This window comes from Hippocampus guttulatus, chromosome 12, assembly GCF_054856545.1.
Source record: "Hippocampus guttulatus isolate MCC_2025c chromosome 12, RoL_Hgut_1.0, whole genome shotgun sequence".
Taxonomy (NCBI): Eukaryota; Metazoa; Chordata; class Actinopteri; order Syngnathiformes; family Syngnathidae; genus Hippocampus; species Hippocampus guttulatus.
The window spans coordinates 15,366,914-15,393,533 of record NC_141272.1 but is presented as its reverse complement, the minus strand read 5'-3'; the positions used below and the strand labels follow the sequence as shown (position 1 = coordinate 15,393,533).

At 43.9% G+C, this 26,620-nt stretch overlaps 1 protein-coding gene across 4 annotated transcripts in view; it reads left to right on the top strand.

The window, feature by feature from the left end:
• Positions 1-26,276, top strand: part of ryr1b (ryanodine receptor 1b (skeletal)) — a 96,968-nt gene extending 70,692 nt beyond the window's left edge. Inside the window, exons 75-104 of one of the 4 annotated variants that reach the window (XR_015102530.1) lie at positions 34-85; positions 856-936; positions 4,277-4,376; positions 4,739-4,818; positions 5,498-5,574; positions 5,947-6,020; positions 6,987-7,004; positions 7,708-7,788; positions 8,191-8,279; positions 8,585-8,713; positions 9,380-9,484; positions 10,649-10,678; positions 11,944-12,025; positions 12,451-13,754; positions 13,854-13,942; positions 14,748-14,916; positions 15,419-15,505; positions 15,710-15,967; positions 16,905-17,035; positions 17,938-17,980; positions 18,093-18,226; positions 18,456-18,516; positions 18,597-18,743; positions 19,566-19,700; positions 19,793-19,949; positions 20,317-20,381; positions 20,466-20,566; positions 23,976-24,068; positions 24,546-24,597; positions 24,701-24,795. Coding sequence is in view for 3 of the 4 variants with exons in the window: in XM_086126176.1 (XP_085982302.1) it covers positions 34-85; positions 856-936; positions 4,277-4,376; positions 4,739-4,818; positions 5,498-5,574; positions 5,947-6,020; positions 6,987-7,004; positions 7,708-7,788; positions 8,191-8,279; positions 8,585-8,713; positions 9,380-9,484; positions 10,649-10,678; positions 11,767-11,796; positions 11,944-12,025; positions 12,451-13,754; positions 13,854-13,942; positions 14,748-14,916; positions 15,419-15,505; positions 15,710-15,967; positions 16,905-17,035; positions 17,938-17,980; positions 18,093-18,226; positions 18,456-18,516; positions 18,597-18,743; positions 19,566-19,700; positions 19,793-19,949; positions 20,317-20,381; positions 20,466-20,566; positions 24,546-24,597; positions 24,701-24,796 (4,057 nt within the window). In the remaining variant the exon portion in view is untranslated. Of the gene's footprint in view, positions 1-33; positions 86-855; positions 937-4,276; positions 4,377-4,738; positions 4,819-5,497; positions 5,575-5,946; positions 6,021-6,986; positions 7,005-7,707; positions 7,789-8,190; positions 8,280-8,584; positions 8,714-9,379; positions 9,485-10,648; positions 10,679-11,766; positions 11,797-11,943; positions 12,026-12,450; positions 13,755-13,853; positions 13,943-14,747; positions 14,917-15,418; positions 15,506-15,709; positions 15,968-16,904; positions 17,036-17,937; positions 17,981-18,092; positions 18,227-18,455; positions 18,517-18,596; positions 18,744-19,565; positions 19,701-19,792; positions 19,950-20,316; positions 20,382-20,465; positions 20,567-23,975; positions 24,069-24,545; positions 24,598-24,700 lie in introns of all 4 variants that reach the window. The other 3 variants (XM_086126176.1, XM_086126175.1, XM_086126174.1) reach the window with 3 other exon arrangements.
• Positions 26,277-26,620: the final 344 nt, after the last annotated feature.

Genomic DNA, 26,620 nt, shown 5'->3' with positions numbered 1-26,620 from the left:
AGCACAGACTAATTGACTGTTCTGTTGCCACAGAAAACTGGATGTCGACCACCTTTATATGTCATATGCTGACATCATGGCAAAGGTAAGCACTCGCACCAGTTTATGTTCACTCTGTCCAGGAAAGGGATAAACGTACTGACTGATACATGTCTTTTATTCCATGACTCAACCCTGTTCACTCAAGTCCAGCCTTGCTCAAAATTTCCAAACATTATTTGCCATTATAATGCCAGTTTTTTTTTTTGAAGATTGGGTTATCATTATTAAAAAAAATAGAATCATTTTCATATCATAATGTGATGGTGGATATTTCAATGATTTTTTTTTTTTTTAGTTCTGGACAATTTGGGTGCAATATACTGGTAATTAAATAGAAAAAAATCACAAGTTGGACTACAATGGGGAAAAATGAATTATCTGCAAAACAATAATAATTGTCAGATATCACTCCGGTGATTTTCATGACGGGCAATGAGGCTTTATTGCCCACAAAGGTATAATTAAAACTTTATATCCCCAACAAAAAAAAATTTTTTTTTTTTTCCTTTGTGGAATGCTATCATAACATGACATTTTTCTCAACAATTTGCAACATGTTAATTCCGATGGCATTTGGGGATGCATTTCATTGGTGTCACAACTGTGACTCACTCAGGAGGTCTCCCCTGTAAGAGGTCCAAGGACCCAAAAAGTTATAAAACCCCTGTCATAAGTGGCAATCCTGCGTGTTGCGTATTTTCTGCTGCCTCATTCTTGCCAGAGCGCACACTGCAGCAGATTTATAGTTGACACTATTTTCCTCAGGGACCTTCAATTTAATTTGCTCCCTTCTTTTTTGTTGTCTCCTTGCAGAGTTGCCATATTGGTGAGGATGACGAAGGGGGAGAACAGGAGGGGGAGGAGCCATCCTTTGAGGTGCGGCAGACAGAGATGGTATGGGGGGACCAGGGGAAGGGGAGACAGGGGCGTCAGCGGAGAAGCAGCTCCCCGTGCCACCAGTACTCACATGGCATCAACACACTCGCACAAACCCCCCAGCCCACTCCACAACAAGCAGCTACAATCGTCTTTTTTTTAATCTTCGTGTGGTCTCACTCGCAACACCTCCTGCGATGGCGGCCTGAGCTGTGCATGCCTTTGCTGGATACGGAACATCGCAGAGTCTTTATTTTTCATTCCCCAGTCCCAAGTGGCGGGTCCAACCAAATCTCTGTAGCCCGACTCACACCCGCCCCTCCCCTTTACTCACATCCTCATTGGAACGTGTCTCACTTGATGACTGGAAAACTAACCGTGATATTCGTTTGATTTTGTATGTCCCACTTCCCTCGATTTGCTACAGTGGACTTGCAAGTCTTCCCTCTCTGTGCTCATGACAGTAAAAGCATGCACAGTGCACGGTAGGGCTGAACGAAATCCGTTATTATGTTCTTCAATATTGCGATTTAATATTAGATTATTTTTTGATAAACATAAGCAATTTATTATTTGGCATTACAATTTTTTTAAACTCACATTTATATGCATACATACACCTTCACAAAATTCTACAAAACTAGCTGGCCATAAATCAGTAAGTCATAGGTCAGAGTACAACAGTACTGCAAACAAATATATATATATTTATACAGAGCCACACACACACACACACACACACATATATATATATATATATATATATATATATATATATATATATATATATATACTGTATATATATATATATATACATACATAGACATATATAAAGAAGCCCATTGACCAGCGAAATGAAGCATTTTCTTTTCTAAATAGCAGCCTTTGTGATTTGAAAATTTCATTCTACTCCACTGCAATGTCAATTTAAATTCAATGAATTGAATTCTAGTCTATGGTCCTTTACACACTTTCCAACCCTTACACGGCACTTCCAACACACACATAGCTGCAAGGAGAACCAAACATTTGTAAGTGGAGACGAGATTCAGGACATATACAACAAGTCAGGTGTTTATTCGGGAGGGAGGAGATGGAAGTGGGGTGGGAGTGGAGGTGGCGCAGGGTCTTGGGCGGGATGTGCAGTCGGTGGCTAAATGAGTCATGTATGATAATGTACTGTGACACAATGTAGTATACAGGAGCTGCATTATAATAAGAGTATACAGTGATGCCTTGAAACATGAATGACATGACTTTTCAAAGGTTTTTTTTTAATGGATTTTTTGTGGCTTTGACTTGACCAGCATTGGATTGTGGCAGTCAACTCAACTCACTTCACAACAATCAGATAGTTGGGCACATAGTTAACAAATCTTCCAAAAAAATACGCCAGTTGAACTTGAACTGAAAAGATAAGATAAGAAAACCTTTATTTGTCTCACAATGGAGAAATTCGCAATTTACAGCAGCAAAATCTGGAGGGAAGAAAGGAGAAAAACATGAAGTATTTGCATGCACAAAATAAATTTAGAAAACAGGATAACAAGCTCTGTGTACTATGTCCTTTAGTACACTCTGCTGGGTGATTATAGTGAAACAGAGCTAACCAATTAAATACATTGCAAACACAATACAACAAAAATTGAAAAAAAAATTCGTTAGTGGGATGAAATTAAAACATGAGTGCTTTTGAAAAAACGAGAACAAACTGAAACTATACATTTTTCTCAAACTTGCTATAATTATGAGAGAGACCATCATTTTAGTCTTTTTAAATTCAATTTGTACACTTCCTTTATTTTAAATGTATTCATGTCAGTATCGCTGTTTGGCCATACAGAAGAAGGAAGGTTGAACAGTCGATTGGCAATTTTAGCTTACATTACTTTATTACATACTACTTAGTTCCTTTTAAAAAACAAAAACCCCAAACAAATAAAAATGTGAATACTAAGACGAATAAAAAGTCAACTAAAAGAAAGCATTTTCAACAAAACGAAACTGTCAAACCCACTCTAAAAACGAAATAAAATCAATTTAAAAAAACAACACAAACAGTAACAACACAGTCAAGATGAAATAAAAACTAAGTACAATAAAAAATACCACAACATTCTTATAACTCTGAGACAAGCTAACATGGGCATCATGATGTTATCACCCTTTAAGCAATATAACACAAATGGTAACACATGTAGACAGACAATCTAATGATTCTCAAAGGTATATATTCTTTATCCTCTGCGAAAAACAACATATATATTTCAGCTGAGGAGTTGCATTTTCTTCATCTCCATGTACTGTAGATATGTCTGTATTACACTGCCCCCAGCTGGCCATGGTGTGCACACCATAGGCAGCACAGAACAAATTCAACTCTTATCTCAAGGCACCACTGTACATTAGGGCTGCTTGGAGTAATGAAAAGTTTTGAACTACTGTATTTCTGCACATTGTGGCTGGGAGTGTTTATTTACGCAACTGGAGAATTTGACACACATTTGAGAATATTTACAATATACCTGCATGTTCATCTTTGCATGTTTTTTACATGAATATAGTCCCTTTTGAAGGTTATTTCCCAGAATGCAAGGTGTAATACCAGGATCATGTTAAAATTATGAATTTCACAGATGAAATGTTTTAATGTCACAATTTGACAATTTTATCTTGGAAAAACTTAATTCTCTGAAGATTATGTCTAGTCATCCCAAGAGAAGACAGTATGTCTTCGTTCTTGTGAAGAAAAAAAAATTCCAGCTTTTTTCTCTTTAATTTTTTTTCCCCCACATCCCCCCCGAAAATAGGATTACATATTATTTAGAGTTGGGATTATGAGGCGGTCCTGTATTTGATGGTCAGTCACTTTTTGAGGAACAACGGTATCCCACATCGACACTTGATGCAGTTTAGCGCAAAACAAATTCGGTGCATCGTTGGACATTGGTTACGATTGACAGTGAAGCATCACAAGCACTCTGAGGCACAATGATGGGATGTCCCTTTTAACTGCCAGCACTAATGAATGGCACAAATGTTGCACTCTTCTTTTTGTACTCTTGGAAGCATGAGTTGCATGCTGGACATCATGCGCTATATGTTAAGTGTGTACGTGTATATACTGGATGTGTGTGCATTTGGTTTTGGCCCAAAAGTTGGCTGTTTTTTGTAGCTTGTCAAAGTTATGAAGCTGCTGGGATAGCTTCAGAAACTAATGCACACAGTAGAAGCAAGTCCGTGTGTCTGTGTGTGTCTGTGTGTGTGTGTCTGAGTGGGATAGCAAGAGTGTGGGGGGGCAGTGCACTCTGTGTGGGCATGATTACAGCCACTTCCCTCCCGCTCCGCTCCCCACCAGGAAAAGGAGATGGAGAAGCAGAGGCTCCTGTACCAGCAGTCCCGCCTGCACAACCGCGGGGCGGCTGAGATGGTCCTGCAGATGATCAGCGCCTGCAAAGGTGGGCTTCGTCACGCGTCTTGTACCGTATACCAACCCTCCCCAAAAATGATTTAAATGCCAAACTGAAATTAGTGGGGGTTTACTGTACAGTAATAACTAAGCAAGTAAATCCAAGTGAGCCCGAGCCCAGCGACCCCACACGTTACAAATAAGAAAAGAAAATACTGTATAAGAAAACCTTTATTTGTCTCACAATGGAGAAATTCCAAATTCCCAAAAAAACAAATAGTCCCACAGCAACAATTAATGCTGGTATGTTTGATTTCTTATTGTCAAGTTTTGTTTATTTACTTTTTTGTTTGTTTCTGTGTAGAATGTGTTTAAATCGCTACAAATATTGAGTCCAGTTGTTTGTATCAGGTGAGCCCGGATCAATGGTTTCTTCCACTCTCAAACTGGGAATCTCCATCCTCAATGGAGGCAACTGTGACGTGCAGCAGGTCAGTCATTGCGTAGAAAGCAGTCATGCTGTTGTGCCCTTTTGATTTTTGTTTTTTGTTTTTTGTTTTTATTAATGACAAAACTGTATTGAAATCTTGCGCAACTAGCGACATCATAATAAAAAACATCGATGCTGTTATGGCATTGCCAGACCTTATTATATTTACTTTTTATGCGTGCACATATTGCACTGGGCAGTTTGTCCTCATTTCTATTGAGCCAATGCACATATTTTAGATGTGAAAACGGGGCGCGGGCATGCTGGAGCCTATCCCAGCTGACTTCTGGTGGTAGGTTGGGGACACCCTGAATTGGTTGCCAGCCAATCGCAGGGCACACATCCACAACCAAACATTCATGCCCACAATCACACCTAGGGACAATTTAGAGTGTTCCAATAACCTGCCATGCATGTTTTTGGAACGTGGGAGGAAACCGGAGCACCCGGAGAAAACTCACGCAGGCACGAGAAGAACATGCAAACTCCACACAGGAAGGCCGCGGCCTGGAATCAAACTCCAGACCTCCGCACTGTGAGGCAAGCGTGCTAACCAGTTGAACACCATGCTGCCTCCATTTTTACATTGTTTGGATTTCAGTGCAATTTATCTCTGCATCGTTATTCCATTTTCTTATCATATAAAGTACTACTCATCATATTCTTTGCTTTTTGTGTAGAGAATGCTGGACTACCTGAAGGACAAAAAGGACGTGGGCTTCTTCCTGAGCGTTCAATCTCTGATGCAAAGCTGCAGGTCTCTAACGCAGTTTCCCTTTGATGTGACTTCACTTTGAATATTTGTCAGCGCTCCCAAATGACATCCTGTTTTGAAGTTGATAAGTTGCACCTTCATGAAATATACCGGCTAAGTCCATGAGAGTGTTGTTGCTAACCAAAACAGCAGCACCCACGAGACATATAAACAATATTGCAGATGAATGAAAGCGTGGAGCCACGTCATAAGTCACTTCCCTGAGCCGTTTTAAAGATGAACCATCATTAACGGTGATTAGCATTCCTGACTAGCCCCAACTGCAGTCAAGAATGTTCAGCACAAATGCTGAACATGGTGGAGTGGGTGTGAAGGTGTTTGTTGTCTAACTAACCGTGTGTGGTTTGTGACCAGCGTTTTGGACCTGAATGCTTTCGAGAGACAAAACAAGGCAGAAGGACTTGGAATGGTGTCAGAAGAAGGCACGAGTGAGTACAATCGGCACACGCACACACACAAACAACACACTGTTATGAACAAACCTGTTCAAAAACATTTCATGCGGAGCTGTACACACACACATGTCATGCGTCATCATGCTCGACTGCAGGGATTCTAAAACCTTTTGGTTTCAGGTGCCCCATGCAGAGGAGAAATTTTTCCAAGGACCCCATATAGTTCTTAATTAAACATGGCTACAATATTTACCCCTCATTTCTACTTCGAGAAAAATATTAGTAATGTTACAATAACCAAGGTTGTCCTAGTTAACAAAAACTAACGAAATAACTGAAATTGGAAGCAAAAATGCTTTGAAAGACTGACTGAAACATCTTCCGTTGATAAAACGAACTATATTTGTTGCACAAATGTCCTTTGTTTTTGCTACTGTTGATTAATATCGGTATTGCTGTATATTTGTGCAGGAAAACAAAGGTCAAACAGTTGTTTCAATATATTACGAAAAAAACGAATTAAAAAAAACTAATAAAAAGTTAAAAAAGCATTAAAAAAAAAGAAAACATAAAAATTGACAAACCTGTTCTGAAAACTCATTCAAACTGGAATTAAAAATCAAAACGAAATACAATATCCAACAGTACTCTAACCCTGGCGATAACAAATGAATATTTCTCGTGCTAAAAGTTGGGATGTGACATGAATAAAGTTGTTTGTTTTTTTCAAGCACAGAAGACGTATTTTGTCAGGATGAAAACTGACAACCTCATCAGAGCTGATCGGATTTTTCCATGATAAAGTCAAAATATATGTGTATGTGTATGTGTATGTGTATGTGTGTGTGTGTGTGTGTGTGTGCGCATGTGTGTGTGTGTGTTTGTTGTAAATGGTCAGTGAGTGTTCTCTGTCCACTGACAGCAAGTTCGTGCACTCACCGCATCTCTTCTCTTCTCTCTTCCACTCCCGCCCCCCCTTTTACGCGTCTCTGCCATCAGATAAGAAGCTCGAACGTGGTAAATGGACGTCGCATAGTCGCCTTGCCGTGAGAAATTAATCTGCCTCTCATCGCTCAAGGGCCCAGTAGAACTAAACTTTTTTGCAACGCTGGCTGGCTCTGCTTCATCACCTTCATTTCGGTCATCATCCCCATCTGGCTGTTTCTCTGTGAAGTGACTGAGTGATTGGTCGCGGATCCACTGCAACTCAGACGACAGCTGTGCAAACATTCTGAAATTTCGGGCGTATTTTGTGTGTTTGTGAAACATTTAAGAGTGATCAATGGGGGGGGGGGGAACAATTCTGAAATCGGCAAAGGGGGTACATTTTGAGCTTGTCTCAGCTTTTGTATAACATCAATGCAATGTTTGTACGTATTTGCCAGCCTGACTGTACATGTGAACTGAATACATGTGAAGTCGGGCATCTCTTCTGTACCACAAGAGATGATTTTCAGAGTTGAGTAGATCTGCTCTGCATGACAGCGTGCCCTCAAATGTCATTGTTCGTGTTGCATGTAGAACGGGATGCAGTGTGTGTCTCCGGTTCATAAGCGGATTCTTTCCTCTCAAATCAGAGACAATCAGTCAAGCAAATGCTTACAAGGTGGTTGAAAATAGCACTTCTAACACACTAATCCTTCACGCAGTCCCCAAAATATGGCAAACAAGTCACTTGCTGAACATGATGGATTCTTTTGCATCCAATTTGTCCGTTTAGATGAGAAAGTCATGGCGGACGACGAATTTACGTGCGACCTCTTCCGCTTCCTGCAGCTGCTGTGCGAGGGCCACAATAACGGTGGGTGAACATTTCCTCCAAAGACTTTAAATTTAACCTACGGGTCCATATCCATGCCTATATCTGTTGGTTTCCATTCATTAAAATTAAGGTAACCTCCAGATTACTCCCCTGTTGTTATTTTTATTTCTTTTTCTTTTTTTTTGTGTGTATTTCAATTAGTCGGAAATTTACTAACAATTATGCATCTTTGGTCATCTTTATCTGCCGGCAACGTAGAAGACACCATTAACCTGTGCATCCGCCTTTTGCCATTCATAGAACCGAATGATAGCTTTGTGTTTCACACTGAGTCAGTGCATTTGTAATTCAACGAAAAACGAGAGCGAAACAAATCGGAATTGAACTTGAGCCGTCTAGTGTGACTCCACCCCAAGTGACACACGTGAGCGTCTCCTCTAGACTTCCAGAACTACCTGAGGACCCAGACCGGCAGCACCACCACCATCAATGTCATCATTTGCACGGTGGACTACCTGCTACGACTACAGGTGAGCACCCTGGACAGTTTTCCAAAAAGCTTCTTAACTTTGCTTATTGGACGTTATTCTATAGGCAACAATACAACACCATTTAAGCAATATATTTGTCGTGTCATTACTTTGTTCTTGTTGTATTAGCCCAGTTTTCTGTGGTTTTCCACTTTGCGTAGCCCCCAAAACTGTAGTTTTGGGGGCTAAGTGTGGATGAAAACGTAAAAACACATGGGAAAAAAAAGAAAGGGAAAAAAAATCCTCAGTCATGTGGATATTGTCTGAGTTTCCTTGGTGTAATAAACAATTTGTTTCTCGAGCAGGAGTCCATCAGTGACTTCTACTGGTACTACTCAGGGAAGGACATCATTGATGAGCCCGGCAAAAGGAATTTCTCCAAAGCTATGACGGTGGCCAAGCAGGTCTTCAACAGCTTGACTGAGTACATCCAGGTCCGAAACATTCAGAATACCGTGCGGTGACATTTGGTCAGTGGTTGCAAGTAACAGATATCTTGTTCGTGTCCTTAAAGTTTTTAGTTTTTTTTTGTTTATTTCTCATGATTTTTTATTTTCACCCCCTATATTTAATTTCAGATCTGATTCCTTATCTGTATTTTCTAATCCCGATTTAAAATAGGCCTGTTACTTTTTTCAGCAAGTTCCAGTAGGTGCTCCCTGTTACACGTTTCAGTTAAGAGGTGAGCGGCAGCAATTTGAAGCAATCGGATCCGTTTGTGGGAAGACTGTCTGACTCCAAAGTAAAGTGTAACGCAGTACTACTGCTGCTGTGTAAGCAAAGGCTTTACCGTTGCCTGATGCCTGCAGTCACAGAGCTGGACATAACTACGACAACAATTTGTTGACCAACTGACGCCTGCCATGGAACACATTTTTTGTTCTTCTTCTAGGCACTATGTACTGTATGTTAATAAAAACAATGTTGTATTCCATTTTTACTGAATACATTTCTCCCTTACAGAGCATGTACTCTGGTTTTACTATACCAAAGTTGAAGCAGTACTTCTTTTACCCCAAAGTCTTTTGTTTTATTTGTCATACTACTTTTACTAACTCTGGTGATAAAGGGTCAAAGTTCAAACATGTCTTGTCCACCAGGGTCCATGCACGGGCAACCAGCAGTCGTTAGCGCACAGCAGGCTGTGGGACGCCGTGGTGGGCTTCCTGCACGTCTTTGCTCACATGATGATGAAGCTGGCTCAGGTAAGATGTGTCTCATTTGCACATTAACGGTTTACTATTTGCGAATTCACATATTTATGTTTTTTATTTCGGGGAACCTAGTCGAGTCACTCTCGATTATTTCTTCATGCCCTAAAATGCTACAAGTTGGAACCAAAGCGCAGGATAATAGAAAAATACCGGGGTCAATGTTGTCAATCACTGATGCTGAAGTGATGCATCTCGACTGTTTAAGATCTTTGGATATGTCAGGGTGGAGCTAACGTTAGCCCGAGTCGTTAGTGGAATTTACAGAGTCTTGTATATGCTTTACTGAGCATATACAAATAATGTTTGATTTAAATGATCAAAAAACTACTACTTTTTAAGGGTAATGTTGTAAGATAAGTTTGAAATTATTTTAATGGGATTTGACTCCTAGTATTAAACCAAATATTTAATTTTTTAAAAAGTTGTATACATTATAGGGTTAGTTTTTTTTTAAATTGGTCTTTGTACTGTGTTTCATTGGCTGTTTTTGTAAAGAGATGACTAATGTTTTCAACTCCCTCTCTTATCCTCCAGACTAAAGTATGTATCTATTTGAATTATTACAATCTGATTCAATTAACTCTTAACCCCCACCCCTTCCTATTACTAGTTTTTAATCCCTTTTTTTCCCTCTCTTTGCCAGATTTTTTAAAAAAAATTTACGGGGACATTGTATGTTCATAAATGTCAACAAAATGCCCCAAAACCTCTATTGAGGATAGTGTTGAATCCAATAATGAGGGTCGAGGCAATCCCCGATCGTAAATGTTTTAATTCAATATTTCCTTCAACTTTTTTGACTGTCTGGATTCTGATCATGTTGGTGGATTTACAAGTCATGCAGCTGGCCTAATCCAAGAGTCTGCTGGAGTTCAACCGAGCTGTGCTTGAGTGTTTGCTTTCACTGGTGTGCGCGTAACTCATCTAACAAGCAGCTAATGTTTTTGACGTTGTTCTTTGACATGTGGTGTGTTGCGAATATTTTTCCTCTACTCAAAAGGTTCAGAAAATATGATACTTTCCGCATGTGACGAGTTCAATACCGCAGTTGTATTCAGCCTCTTCAGGACTATAATTGAATGTCATCTTCAAACTGATATAGCAATAATAGAAACAGTGAAAATTGAGAGGTAACTTTTTTTGTATCCCTGATAGATGCATCCTGATCCGGGACAACAAAATGGCGTAAGACTCTTTTGTCCACCCCCAGCAACGCCATCCCATATGACACATCTACTAAATGCTACTGCATTTCATTGCACACCAGTTAAACTTCCAACTGCTTCCGCGTTGTTTACATGTATCCATTTCCCTTCCCTTTTTGGACTTTTCCTGTCAGCAGAGATATTCTGTCAAGCCTACAATCACAACGTGTAAATTTAGTCTCCTTTTTATCCAATTCCTCCATCCCTAAATTTGGAACATTGGAACAAAGCAGATAGCCTGGTGACATTCTTAAGGTTTCGATTTTGAGAAGCACTTCAAGTCAAAGTCAATTTGAGTCATGTGAATACCAAGACAAAGTTGTCGTGCATGAATAAATGGTTCAAGAAGACACGGAGGCAGGCAGTCGTAGGTAGCGCCCCGATCTTTACTGTACCCAGAGACTTTGTATACATGCTCAATGTGCAAGCAACTCAAAAAAAAATGCTCACTCCAATTTTTGGAATCATGAGCACACTCGAACCTATGAGGAAAATGAATTCCTTGAAAGGAAGCTCATTGAATAAAAATGGAAATGTTTTTGTATGGTTACACAATGAGGCAAAATGACCTTAACTTAGTTCATTTTACCTAAAAAAAAAAAAAAAAAAAGTCGAGGCTTCCAGACGTTCTATCCAAGCAAATCCTAATACGGTAACTTAATTCTGATTCAAGTCAAGTCATGTGACTCATGTGTGCCACCACTGGCGTTTTCTCCTCCCAATTCATGAAGCAAAATTCATGACCTGCACTCTATGACAAATATGCCCACAAACACACTCCAAAAAGTCCTTGGATAAGACTGAGCTGACCAGGAGTCCCAGTGTTTTCCTCCATATATTGTCCTTTTCCTTCCTTTTATGACCTGGTGCAGCTTTTTAGCAAGTGCTCACGTTTACTTTCTGCTTTCTGCTGTGTGCATCTTCGTCGCTTTCAGGCTGTGATCAGTTTCAGGATAAAGCGGAGGGGCCAAGGTGTCAGAATTTCTCTTTCTGTCACACTTACTTCCACATGTGCTCTTTGCTGTGTTAAAAAAAATGTATTCTTCTCCCTAATAACTGCAAACCCAGGATCACTTTTGGAGTAGATCCCCCTGTGAGGTAGCGTCTCTCGATGCTTTTACCTTCCATACTGATTTTGCAATTAACAACTCCTCTCTAAGGACCTGGTGTATTCCTAAAAGGAGAATCTCAAAGAATATTTTCTCTCTACTATTTGTTCTTCTACGTGTTTCGGCTCCTCTTCAGGACTCAAGCCAAATCGGGCTGTTGAAGGAGCTGCTGGATCTGCAGAAGGACATGGTGGTGATGCTTCTGTCTCTCCTGGAAGGTAAGATATCTCCATGGTGTGACAAAAAAGAGTTTTGCCACCTTTACTTAACTTATTGACTCCGGTGGACGTTTTTTTTTCGTCAACTGGAATCCAACCGTTTACTGCCGCGGACAGATATACTCGTCAAATACATGGGTCTCACCCAGCCGCTCTGTCGGATTTTGGGGTTGTAAACCAACCCAAAAAGCCCTTCAATGCCACTTTTTAGTCAGAAAACAGTTCTTCAGGTGAAACCAGTGCATCTTCAACTGAAGATAGGAAAAAGCTGAGAAATAACCTTTTTTTCTGGTGAAAGGAGAAACCTTTTGGTAGGTCACTGAAGAAAATATTCTGTGGGTCTTCAAGGATGAGTCAAAATGCCATAAAATGGCCAGGAATATGTGGAACTCACTTCACTTCTGCTCCTCGCCTTCAACTTCCAGGCAATGTTGTGAACGGCACCATCGCCAAGCAGATGGTTGACATGCTGGTGGAGTCCTCCAGCAACGTGGAGATGATCCTGAAGTTCTTCGACATGTTCCTCAAGCTGAAGGACATTGTGGCATCTGATGCCTTCCGCGACTACGTTAACGATCCCCGCGGGCTCATCTCCAAGAAGGACTTCTCCAAGGCCATGGACAGCCAGAAGCAGTACTCCCCCTCGGAAATCCAGTTCCTCCTGTCCTGCTCTGAAGCCGACGAGAATGAGATGATCAACTTTGAAGAATTTGCTGACCGCTTCCAGGAGCCGGCCAAGGATATCGGTTTCAACATCGCCGTCCTCCTCACCAACCTGTCAGAGCACGTGCCGCATGACACCCGCCTGCAGAACTTCCTGGAGCAGGCCGAGAGCGTGCTGAACTACTTCCGCCCCTTCCTGGGCCGCATTGAGATCATGGGGGCCAGTCGCAAGATCGAGCGCATCTACTTTGAGATCAGCGAGGCCAACCGCAACCAGTGGGAGATGCCGCAGGTACGCGAGTCCAAGCGGCAGTTCATCTTCGACGTGGTCAACGAGGGCGGCGAGAGCGAGAAGATGGAGCTCTTTGTCAACTTCTGCGAGGACACCATCTTTGAAATGAACATCGCCGCCTCCATCTCGGAGCCCGAGGGAGACGGCGCCGAAGAGGAAGACGAGGAAGCGGAGGAGGAGGCGGCCAAGGAGGGTGATGGCCCTGAAGGGGAGGAAGGCAACGGCGAAACTTTAGCTCCAGAGTCCACGTCGGCCTTTGCCGACTTCCTCGCCAGCGTCGTCAATTTCTTCAACTTGTTCACCTTCCGTAACATGCGCCGGCGCTACCGCAAACTGCGCAAGATGACAGTGAAGGAGATGGTGATCGGGCTGGCCACGTTCGTCTACACGGTCCTCATGGGCATCCTGATGTTCGTCTACAGCATCTGCAAGGGCTTCTTCATGCTCATTTGGAAAGTGCTTTTCGGCGGAGGCCTGGTAGAGGGCGCCAAAAAGATGACGGTGACAGAGATCCTCGCCAGCATGCCGGACCCGACGCAGGACGAAGTTCACGGCGAATTGCCTCCCGAGCCTGGAGCGAGAGAGGTTCAAGACGCTGATGGAGGGGCCGACTTGGATGCAGGGGGAGGCGAGGAGGAAGAGGAAGATGGCGAGGAACGGGAAGGTGGACGCCTGCCTGGCTTTAACACGCCCGGTGGACTTGGAGACTTTGGGGAGACGTCGCCGGAAGAACCACCCACTCCTGAGGGCACACCGCTGCTCAAAAGGAAGCTGGTAAGGAGACGTAACCATTCTAATAATATGACCGTATTTCCTCAAAATAGTGGCTGTCCGTCCGACGGTGATTTCCATTGTACGTGTTCCTTGGCGCAGTTGACTGCAGCAGGTGAAGGGCAGCAAGCAGAAGGAGGAGAACTTGCTGAAACTGAAGAAGAGGCCGCTCCAGAGACAGAGAAAGCAGAGTAAGTAGTGGACGGAGTGTGTCTACCTTCCCGCGTTCTATATTTAAATTCTAGGTCAGGTGTGCCCATTAGGTCGATCGCGATCGACTGGTAGATCGCGGACTGTTCCCAAGTCGATCGCGAGGGGTGTAGAGGAGAAAAACAAACAACCATTTGTGTGTTTTTGTGCATGTTAGTCATATATTTTTTGTATGCATGTACACCGCACCCTAATCATCCTATCAATCTCATTTTCACAAAAAGTATTAAAAAAATAAAATAAAATAAAATAAAGCAAGGAAATCTTTAACCAATGATGGCGCGTGACCTCCGTCACCGGAAGTTGTTAGCGCTCAGCAGTCTGCAATTGCAGCTTGTGATCAGAGCTGTTGCGCTATATTTTATCATTATTTTCATTCAGAGTTTATTTCGTGTACAATTCAAAGAGGGCACAGGCAATGAATAGGAATGTAGAGGGCTGAGGGAAGCACTTTGAAACAGTACGCGTGAGCTACGATAGTGAACAGGCTGCAAAAGTGCGTCGCATGCCTCCGTGTCAGGCTGTTGCTCATCATGGCGTGCGTGTGTATGTGCGAGTGCGGTAACGCGTCGATCGCGGGAGGTTGGTTGATCGAAAAGTCAATCTTCGGTCCAAAATGTTTAGGCACCCCTGTTCTAGTTAAATGCTATGGGTGGCTAGCATGTCTTAAAGAAGTGTACTTATTCACTTCATATTCTCAGTCATCCACGGATCCATCCAGCTTCGTGCAAGGCTCTTAACATGTCCATTGGGGAGTTTAAAGTGCTTCACTTGTCATGTTTGCAGCACCGAGAGTGACGAGAAGAAGCCCGAGAAGGTGGAGCCCGAGCCCGAAGTCGAGGAGGAAAAGCCCGAGGAGCCGACTGTGAAGGTGAAGGTGAAGAAGGAGAAGAAACCGGCAGAGGACGGCTTTGAGCTGTGGAACGAGCTGGAGGTCCAGAGGATAAAATTCATGGTGAGCAATTTGGGGATCTCAAACTGGGCTCTGGGACCATGGGCAATTTTGTGTTCAACAATGGCTTGAAGCAATGAACTCGTTCACTGCCATTGACAGCAATAGACGTCAAAGATCCATTTTTACTGGGCTGGCAGTGAATAACTATTGACACCTATGTAAATGAAAAATCCAAATCAAGTTCTTACAAATTAAATGCACATTTTATGTGCTATGCTTAAAGGTTAAATACAACAGAACTGCACTTAAAAATATGCGGCTTGAAAAGTAAAAAGTACTCCACTGGAATGAAAAAAGACTGCATAGCTGTAAGCTTCACTTTTCATATTTGGTTATATTGCATATTTTAAAAGGTGTTTTTATTTGTATTTAGTTCAGTAATTCTTTAGTGTGCCACTAGAAAAACCCTTCAGTACTGCACTTTTAGAATCACTGGATGACCACAGTACATGAAATAAAAAGTGTCATTGGTCTACTAATGTGCCCTGATATCTCCTTGCAGAATTACCTCTCGAGAAACTTCTACAACCTGCGCTTCTTGGCTCTTTTCATCGCTTTTGCACTCAACTTCATCCTGCTCTTCTACAAGGTTTGCTTTTGAGCGGCCCGACTTAGAAAAAAAAATTGTGACATTCTTGTTAGCTGATGTTTGATTTAATTCCCAAAAACGGACAAATTCCAATAATAAATAAATAAATAAAAACCCAGCTGACTGGATTTTATTTTATTTTTATTTTTTAGTTAACGATTGCAATCTGCCTTATCATCATCCACGTGTGTCTGACCTCTCCAGGTGTCAGACAGCCCACCAGGCGAAGAAGAATTTGAAGGATCTGGTCTGTTTGAGGGCGCCTCGGGACTGTTTGAAGGCTCCGGCGCTGATGAGGAAGGGTCCGGATTCGAAGATGGAGGAGAAGATGACGAAGATGAGGGCCCACTGTACTACTTCCTGGAGGAGAGCACTGGATACATGGAGCCGGCTTTGGCGTTCCTCAGCATCATCCACACCATCATCTCCTTCCTCTGCATCATCGGCTACAACTGTCTCAAGGTGAAATATTTGCCTTCTTCTGAACACTCTCCGAAGCTTGTAAAGCCCGACCGATTAATCGGCCAGTCGAGTTAATCGGCCGATGTAAGCTCTTATAGGCAACTAAAATAGATTTTTTTGAACCTTTTGTTTTTTTTTGCACATTATAATATAAAAGAAAGGTAAACATTCAAACATTACCCCCCCCCCCCCATGCCCCCCCCCCAAAAACACACAAAGAAGCAAAAATTAGCCGCTATTTGCAGTTTTTTTCTGTCTGTGTTGTATAGATAGAATTATCTATTGTGTGGGACAAATAAAGGATATCTTATAGAATTATCTTTTTTTTTGGCCAATCAGCTTTCAGCCTCAGGGTGTTGCCATGTCACTCTAATCTGCCCAAGGCCATCACAGTCAGTCGTGCTGGCCAATGTAACATAAACCATATTTTTTTGATTGACAAGCAATCTTCCAATTTTTGCGGAATTGAATCGATCAGGCACCAGTCACATGAATATAAGTATATATTCTTTATCCTCTATGAAAAAGAACTTATTACTGAGTCACTTTGTGCAGTAGTCGTGGAAGAATGCTCGTGGATATTGTCATTAGTAGAAGAGTACGAAAATTTTTTTCAAATCAATGAATTGAATTGCAGCATGCAATCGTGATGTGCAAACTGTTTAATGCTTTACAATCTATTTGATTATGTTATTATAAAGTAAAATATTATAAAGAGCTATTTTTATTAATTAAAAACACTGGATATACACAGCACAGTTGTGCGCTTTTATACCGCCTTTTTCACGGTGGTTTCTATAATTGCAACATGATAACGGTGGTATTAAAAGGTGGGTTGTGTCCCCATTAAATGCCCCAGGTACCAAATGCAAATTCTTGTGGGCAATCATGCAAAATATACTGTATATATTTTTTCTTGGCTCCTCTCACCCTGCAGGTTCCTCTGGTTATCTTTAAGAGAGAGAAGGAGCTGGCCAGAAAGCTGGAGTTTGACGGCGTCTATGTGACGGAGCAGCCGGAAGACGACGATATCAAAGGACAATGGGACCGACTGGTGCTCAACACTCCGTAAGAGTGCAGGTTTCACCTGAGCTGGCCCAAGGCACAAGCCATCTGAGCAACTGCTTAAGGTCTTGATGACCAAAGCTTTTGCTCATTTTCACATAATTAGTCAGTGTTTTATTTTTTGTTTGCTCTTCTGATTGGCATTGGCATTCCGATTTAATCAGACGATCGTATTTTTCAAATTTTTGCAGATTATATTTTTTTCCCCGTGTTAACTCATGGCAACATAAGAGAGAGTGACATTCAAAGAAGCAGATTTTTGCTGACTTTTCTCTCTTTTGTAAAGTTAAACAAATATTAAACGACAAATTATTGGAAAACAGTCAAATGTTCTGCCTGTAATTCTGACCTTTATTGTTGGAACTCCACCCAAAAGGTTATTTTTGTCATGATTTATTTTTTAAACGAATCAATTGTCTGAATTTTATTCTGCCAAATATCAAAATCAGCATCGCATCAAAGGATCTGTATCGGGTCAGGCCCTTCCCTATAGTGTTGTGTTGCGCTACAGTTTTTAGCAAATTGCTGTCGCTGTGTTTGAAAACCAAAAACAACAAACCAGATGACACATTTACAGTAAATGGTACAATATAGTGGTTTATTTTTGTTACTGTTTGTCCGACGAAATAGTATCAGTATGCTGTTTTTATCACTCCCCCCCTCACCCCGCCATTCTTATAGCTGCGATGCGCTACCTTTTGAGATTAAAAAAACAGACATGGATACAATTGTTGACAATATCTACTGGTATTTAATCAACGCCACATAGTTCCAGCAAACTGAAAATTGGAAGTGGGCCAGCTCGGTATTTTACCTTTTCAGTCAGTATTCACATCACATGTACTTCGGTACATGCATAAAAGTAAAAATGTGAATTGTAATCGCTCGTTTTTCTGTGACTGCAGAAGCTTCCCCAACAACTACTGGGACAAGTTTGTGAAAAGGAAGGTGGGTTCACTTTTTGGTCTTATTAAGTATTTTCCCGGAAAAACTCACTGAAAGGGGGGAAATATAAAAATAATTTTTAATCTTATTTTATTTGTTTTTGCATGTTTGATAGGTGTTAGATAAATATGGCGACATCTACGGCCGAGAGAGGATCGCCGAGCTGCTGGGCATGGACTTGGCCTCCCTGGACGTCAGCGCCATGACGCACGATAAGAAGCCTGAGCCCGACAACTCAGTCTTCAGCTGGTATGTTTGCGTTGCCAATTTCAGGCCTTTAGAACCGTCTTGATAAAACCTTGGAAAGAGATGACTTGACGTGGACTTGTTTGTGAGACCCCACATGACTTGGATGTGAAGTTCTTTATTTTAAACAAACAAGAAGTGTCATGTTGCCTCGATTCAACAGGTCTGTCTCTGTGCGGCTCTGTTGGGGACCGCTGATCTAGTTGATTGACAATCTACATCTTCTCTGTAGGATAACATCCATAGACCTCAAGTACCAGATCTGGAAGTTTGGTGTCGTGTTCACGGACAATGTGAGTCGAAGAAACCAAAGCATCTGATTTGAAGATCCGAATTTTATCTCTGTGTCTGACTTGCTTTCTTCTCCTGGTAGACCTTCCTCTACCTGGTCTGGTACATGCTCATGTCGATGCTCGGACACTACAACAACTTCTTCTTCGCGGCTCACTTGTTGGACATCGCCATGGGCGTCAAAACCCTGCGCACCATCCTGTCCTCGGTCACCCACAACGGAAAGCAGGTGACAAAAGAAATATTGTCGCAAATCACAACCGGGGTTAAACAATTTGGGGATTTGTCATGAGAGTTAGTTTTTATTCCGTTTTGACTTTTGTTTTTTTAAATTCAGATAGGTTTTAATCTTGAGAGCAAGTTTCTAAATTTTTACAGTTTTTTTTTTTTGTTTAGTTTTGAAATACTTCAATTTAGCTTAGTTTTTGTTCATTTAAATTTTTTTTTTTTTATTAAATATTGTTTTCGTTGAGTGCAAGATAAAAACAAAAGTCGCAAAGTGTTGTGTAATAAACTACAATTCTTAAAGCGTTTGAACCCTGAAAACTCATTTATGATATTAAACTATTTTCCGCACTATAAGGCACACTAAACGCATTCAATTTTCCCAACAGCTGACAGTGCACCATCTAGTGGATGGACTGCGCAACCGCAGCCACGATTGTAGTTTCCATTCGACGCACCTTATAATGCAGTACGCCCTATATATGAAAAGTTTTAAAATAGGCCATTCATTGAAGGTTTGCCTTAAAATCCGAAGCGCCTTATAGTGCAGAAAATACGGTCGTTTGTTTTCTAAATGTAAGATGCAGTTGCAGTTAGCTTTCATTTTTGTTTGTATGTTATTTTGGTCTGGCAAATTTTTTTTTTTCAGTTTTAGTAGTACTTATTTTGTTCATTTCGTGAACTGTAATAACCTTAACCACGACACATGCTGGCTCAGTGCAACCTTGGCTTTGCGATGAATGCGAACCAAAAACACAGGAGAGACAACAAAAGCAAAACCACAAGCCGGCGGAAGCTTTCTTAATACTTCTCGCGTCCTCCACAGCTAATGATGACGGTTGGTCTGCTGGCTGTGGTGGTTTACCTCTACACCGTGGTGGCCTTCAACTTCTTTCGAAAGTTCTACAACAAGAGCGAGGACGAGGATGAGCCCGACATGAAGTGCGATGACATGATGACGGTGCGTAGCAGACGTGCCAAAACCACCAGTGGCAATTGTTTAATCATGGTTGTCCCACCTTCACTGGAGTATATTTGACTGTGCCCCTGCAGTGCTATCTGTTTCACATGTACGTTGGCGTGCGGGCCGGCGGCGGCATCGGAGATGAGATCGAAGACCCCGCCGGAGACGAATACGAGCTCTACCGAGTGGTCTTCGACATCACCTTCTTTTTCTTTGTCATCGTCATCCTGCTGGCCATCATTCAGGGTAGGAACTCGTAGCCCGCCACGCTTCCGTGGCAGGTTTCTCAGGCTAGCACGCTGTTGACTTTGCTATCTTAATTGACTTCTGTTAAGCGTACATACTGACCAACTTCATATCAGAAGTTAGCCCACAGCCTAAGTTGGGAGTAGGAATTGGTTTGTTGCGTTTGTTTTATTGACCTGCGTGTCTGTGTCGGTACTGTTGGTCTGCACTTGAAGTGGTACTGTATTTCATAATTCATTGCAAAGTCTTGTACGCACCCCTAAGCTACGGCTTGTGGGCCCCCCGTTTGAAAAGTCTGCACTCGAGCCCCGAGACTGCTTTTCCATTCCAGTATTGTTGTGACCAGCATGCACTTGCGCTCTTTCAGGTTTGATCATTGATGCCTTCGGGGAGCTGAGAGATCAACAGGAGCAGGTCAGGGAGGACATGGAGGTGAGTTTACCCGCTTTCCGACTCGCTTCCTCTCGTCGACGTTCTTCTGTCTGACGGGGGGGCGTCTTGTCTCTTGTCGCGCAGACCAAGTGCTTCATCTGCGGAATCGGCAGCGACTATTTTGACACGACTCCGCACGGTTTCGAAACGCACACTTTAGAAGAACACAACTTGGCCAACTACATGTGAGTGTCGCTTCTTCGGTTTGATGGTGTTTTCATTTTCAGATGATTCATGTCTTCAACAGGACTTTTTAAAGTATTTTCATATCATCTGTGCCCAATATTTTCATCTGTACGGCACAAAAATTACATGCTGCACTTTCGTTTTTTTTGCTCCCGTCTTTCATGAGCTAAACTCCATCCATCCATCCATCCATCATCTACCGCTTATCCGGGGCCGGGTCGCGGGGGCAACAGCTTTAGCAGGGAAGCCCAGACTTCCCTCTCCCTAGCTACTTCTTCCAGCTCTCCCCGGGGGATCCCGAGACGTTCCCAGGCCAGCCGGGTGACATAGTCTTCCTTGGGGTCTCCTCCCGGTGGGACATGCCCGGAACACCTCACCAGGGAGGCGCTCAGGAGGCATCCGAATCAGATGCCCAAGCCACCTCATCTGGCTCCTCTCGATGTGGAGGAGAAGCGGCTCGACTCTGAGCCCCTCCCGGATGACCGAGCTTCTCACCTTATCTCTAAGGGAGAGCCCGGACACCCTGCGGAGAAAACTCATTTCGGCCGCTTGTATCCGGGATCTCGTTCTTTCGGTCACGACCCATAGCTCGTGACCATAGATGAGGATTGGAACGTAGATCAACCGGTAAATTGAGAGCTTCGCCCTTTGGCTCAGCTCCTTCTTCACCACGACAGACCGATACAACGTCCGCATCACAGCAGACGCTGCACCGATCCGCCTGTCGATCTCCCGCTCCCTCCTGCCCCCACTCGTGAACAAGACCCCAAGATACTTGAACTCCTCCACTTGGGGCAAGATCTCCTCCCCGACCCGGAGGGGGCGCTCCACCCTTTTCCAACTGAGGACCATGGTTTCAGATTTGGAGGTGCTGATCCTCATCCCAACCGCTTCACACTCGGCTGCGAAACGCTCCAGTGAGAGTTGGAGAGCCCTGTTTGAAGGAGCCAACAGCACCACATCATCTGCAAAAAGCAGGGATGCAATACTGAGGCCCCCAAAACGGACCCCCTCAACGCTTCGGCTGCGCCTAGAAATTCTGTCCATAAAGGTTATGAACAGAATCGGCGACAAAGGGCAGCCTTGGCGGAGTCCTACCCCCACTGGAAACGATTCCGACTTACTGCCGGCAATGCGAACCAAACTCTGGCATCGGTGGTATAGTGACCGAACAGCCCGTACCAGGGTGCTTCGTGGGTACCCCATACCCACGAAGCACCCCCCACAGAACTCCCCGAGGGACACGGTCAAACGCCTTCTCCAAGTCCACAAAACACATGTAGACTGGTTGGGCGAATTCCCACATACCCTCGAGGACCCTGCTAAGGGTGTAGAGCTGGTCCACTGTTCCACGGCCGGGACAAAAACCACACTGCTCCTCCTCAATCTGAGGCTCGACTTCCTGACGGACCCTCCTCTCCAGCACCCCTGAATAGACCTTACCAGGTAGGCTGAGGAGTGTGATCCCTCTGTAGTTGGAACACACCCTCCGGTCCCCCTTTTTAAAAAGAGGGACTACCACCCCGGTCTGCCAATCCAGAGGCACTCTCCCTGTTGACCACGCGATGTTGCAGAGGCGTGTCAACCAGGACAGCCCCACAACATCCAGAGCCTTGAGGAACTCCGGGCGGATCTCATCCACCCCTGGGGCCTTGCCACCGAGGAGCTTTTTAACCACATCGGTGAATTCAACCACAGAGATAGGAGAGCCCACCTCAGAGTCCCCAGGCTCTGCTTCCTCCAAGGAAGGCGTGTTGGTGGAGTTGAGGAGGTCTTCGAAGTACTCTGCCCACCGGTTCACAACATCCCGAGTCGAAGTCAGCAGCGCCCCATCCCCACTGTACACAGTGTTAGTGGTGCACTGCTTCCCCCTCCTGAGACGTCGGATGGTGGACCAGAATTTCCTCGAAGCCGTCCGGAAGTCGGCTTCCATGGCCTCACCGAACTCTTCCCACGCTCGGGTTTTTGCCTCGGCGACCACCGAAGCTGCGTTCCGCTTGGCCAGTCGATACCCGTCAGCTGCCTCTGGGGTCCCACAGGCCATAAAGGCTCGATAGGACTCCTTCTTCAGCTTGACGGCATCCCTTACTGCTGGTGTCCACCAGCGAGTACGGGGGTTGCCGCCACGACAGGCACCAACCACCTTACGGCCACAACTCAGATTGGCCGCCTCAACAATAGAGGCACGGAACATGGTCCACTCGGGCTCAATGTCCCCCGCCTCCCCCGGAACATGGGAAAAGCTCTGTCGGAGGTGGGAGTTGAAACTCCTTCTGACAGGGGATTCCGCCAGACGCTCCCAACAAACCCTCACAATACGTTTGGGTCTGCCAGGACGGACCGGCATCTTCCCCCACCATCGGAGCCTACTCACCACCAGGTGGTGATCAGTTGACAGCTCCGCCCCTCTCTTCACCCGAGTGTCCAGAACATGCGGCCGCAAATCCGATGATACAACTACAAAGTCGATCATCGAACTGCGGCCTAGGGTGTCCTGGTGCCAAGTGCACATATGGACACCCTTATGTTTGAACAAGGTGTTCGTTATGGACAATCCGTGACGAGCACAGAAGTCCAATAACAAAACGCCACTCGAGTTCTGATCGGGGGGGCCGTTCCTCCCAATCACGCCCCTCCAGGTCTCACTGTCATTGCCCACGTGAGCATTGAAGTCCCCCAGCAGAACAAGGGAGTCCCCAGCAGGAGTACTCTCCAGCACACCCTCCAAGGACTCCAAAAAGGGTGGGTATGCTGAGCTGCTGTTTGGTGCATATGCACAAACAACAGTCAGGACCCGTCCACCCACCCGAAGGCGGAGGGAGGCAACCCTTTCGTCTACCGGTGTGAACCCCAATGTACAGGCACTGAGCCGGGGGGCAATGAGTATGCCCACACCTGCTCTGCGCCTCTCACCTTGAGCAACTCCAGAGTGGAAGAGAGTCCAACCCCTCTCGAGAGAACTGGTACCAGAACCCAGGCTGTGTGTGGAGGCAAGTCCGACTATATCCAGTCGGAACTTCTCTGCCTCACACACCAGCTCGGGCTCCTTCCCTGCCAGAGAGGTGACATTCCATGTCCCAAGAGCTAGCTTCTGCAGCCGAGGATCGGACCGCCAGGGTCCCCGCCTTTGGCTGCCGCCCAGCTCACATTGCACCCGACCCCTTTGGCCCCTCTCATGGGTGGTGAGCCCATGGGAAGGGGGACCCACGTTGCCTCTTCGGGCGGTGCCCGGCCGGGCCCCATGGGTGTAGGCCCGGCCACCAGGCGCTTGCCAACGAGCCCCACCTCCAGGCCTGGCTCCAGAGGGGGGCCCCGGTGACCCGCGTCCGGGCAAGGGAAACTTAGATCCATTTATTGTAATCATCATCAGGGGTCTTTGAGCCGTGCTTTGTCTGGCCCCTCACCTAGAACCTGTTTGCCATGGGTGACCCTGCCAGGGGCATAAAGCCCCAGACAACTTAGCTCCTAGGATCATCGGGACACACAAACCCCTCCACCACGGTAAGGTCACGACTCACGGAGGGGTGAGCTAAACTCATTGGGTTCTATTTTCATGGTTGACGGATCTGCGAGAGGGAGGGCTGCGCCGCTATCTGAGTGGTCACAAACGTCTTCAATCTTGGCCAATCAAAGCGGCTCACCAAAATGGTTCATGCTTGCACTAGCATTTAGACACGGTCTTCGAGAGCCTAAGTTTAGATCGACTTTCTGCCACCACATTGTCACTTCGTCGGGCGCATCTTCAAGAACACACCCTCACCGCACGACAATGGCACGTTTGGCTGATACCGGTCTGCCAAATTGGCACATACACAGCAAAAAGGAGGACATGCTGGCATTTGCACCATTTGTAACCTCTGTACATTGGAGTTTTGCTCTACCATGTGTTTTGATGTGGGCATGTTTGTATGATATGCTTTTTTTCTTTCAAGTTATGTCAGATTGCATGTGTTTTCCCCCCTCACGCTCATCTTGCAGGTTCTTCCTGATGTACCTCATCAATAAGGATGAAACGGAGCACACGGGACAGGTGAGCCAGTGACGCCATGTCAAGTTTTTCAATTCCAACCTTGCACCGCTTAAACCAGACATTCAGACCGCACCATCGTTTGAATCGGAATTTAATTTCTTAGGAGTCGTATGTGTGGAAGATGTACCAGGAGCGCTGCTGGGACTTCTTCCCCGCTGGGGACTGCTTCCGAAAGCAGTATGAGGATCAGCTGGGATAACACGGACGACAAACCCAGGGAGAGGCAGATTGAGAAGGGAAATATGGATCTGAATCAAGAAGTCAGCAACGTGACGAACAATTGGATTGCAGCGTATCCAATTTGATCAAACAGTAACGTGATGGGAAATAGGCCTTTTTTTGTCACAACCATGTCCATAGATTGCCTTGCTTCTACGCACGCGCGCGCACCCCCACTGGATACTGTTGTCAGCGTCGCGGCTTGTCTTCACTCGGAGCGGTACCTGAACGCGTCGCGCTCATCAAACAGACGGAATGTGACCGTGTAGTCACTGAGTTTTAGTGCCTATAGCAAATTCACTGCTTATTTTTTTGTTTAGATGAGAGAGAGAAATGCTTTATTTGTTGACGGAATACTTGGGAACAGGGGTACTCAAACTTTTTGGGCCCGGGGAGGGAAATTTTGTTCACTTAGAAACCTAAAATCGATTCAATCACTGAGAACTCAATGAGTTATTGTCTTTTTTTTCTTTTCCATTTTCCATTATACTCCTCACCAGCAAATTTTCATCGGAGATAGCTTTACTTGTCCCTAAATGTATTTTTTACACTGATTTCATATGTCTTGTTTTTTTTTCTAGCACATCAAGAAATTTTTGTTTTTAAGTTTGACCTAAGAAAGCATGTGCCATACGGATTTTACCATGCCTTGTAATTTATAGCTATGACGGTTCCAAAAATAAAATAAATAAGCAACCTGTTGCTGAACCTAACCTTTATATATGTATAATTACCATATTACACACATTACACATATTATTATATTATTATGAGGAAAACCTGGCTTGATTGAGTAAAACAATTCAGGTTCAGAATCAGCACAAAAAAATAGTCTAGGAAATGTACTTGCATCTCTGATGAAAAAAAAAAAGAAACAATTTGTTATTAAAGGAGAACTCAAGGCAAAATTTTTCTTTGCACCAATTGGTTTTATGTGCCCCCAGAAGTCCAAACATGAAATCCTGATTAATATTGCTTTCACGGAAAAAGAATGAAGCAGATTAATCCATCCATTTTCATCAGTCTCGGGAGCTGCTGCCATTTTGTCTTGTCAATAGGAATTGACGTCCCGTGAATGTGAATGTGAAATGTGAGCCCGAAGGCACTTTGATGTTACTTTCTTTCAACAGGAAAAAATGGCAGCGCCCTGAGAATGATGAAAACAAAAGGATTCATCCACTTAATTCTTGTTCCACAGATGCAATATTAATCGTGGGGGCACATAGAAAATAAAATGTACGCTTCATCAATGATTGAAACACTTCTTACTTTCTCAGTGTCGCATCAGTTTTTGAAGCCAACGTTTGGGGATATTGATTTGCGAGAGGTGAAGTCTGCTTTCCCATGACCATCATGGAAATTGGAGTTGATATCATGTTGCATTGATGAATCAGAAAATGTGCTGCTCGCGATAAAGTATTGTATGTCAAAACTGGAAGTAAAAATATTCTTCTAAAAGACGTTCCTCCATGTTCCGTGAAAACGACACAAATGGACTTAGCCCACTCTTGTTCTCAGTGGCTCAATGAAATGCAACTAACTTCTCAACAAAATTATTCACGACTCATTGAAAGAAAATCATTCAAATTCAACTGGATTCAATTAAGTATGTATCTATGGTCGGTAGCTGACTTTGCTCTGCTTACATTAAGAACATGACTGCCAACAGAGAGAAGCTTCTTCAAAAGCAGCCAATATTGCCAATTGCTCGCTATATTGAGTGACTTTTGCCCAACAGCTTTTGCAAGTATTTTTCCAACTGGCAAGCTTAATTCCTGCTTAAAATCGCAAAATGAGTGCAAGT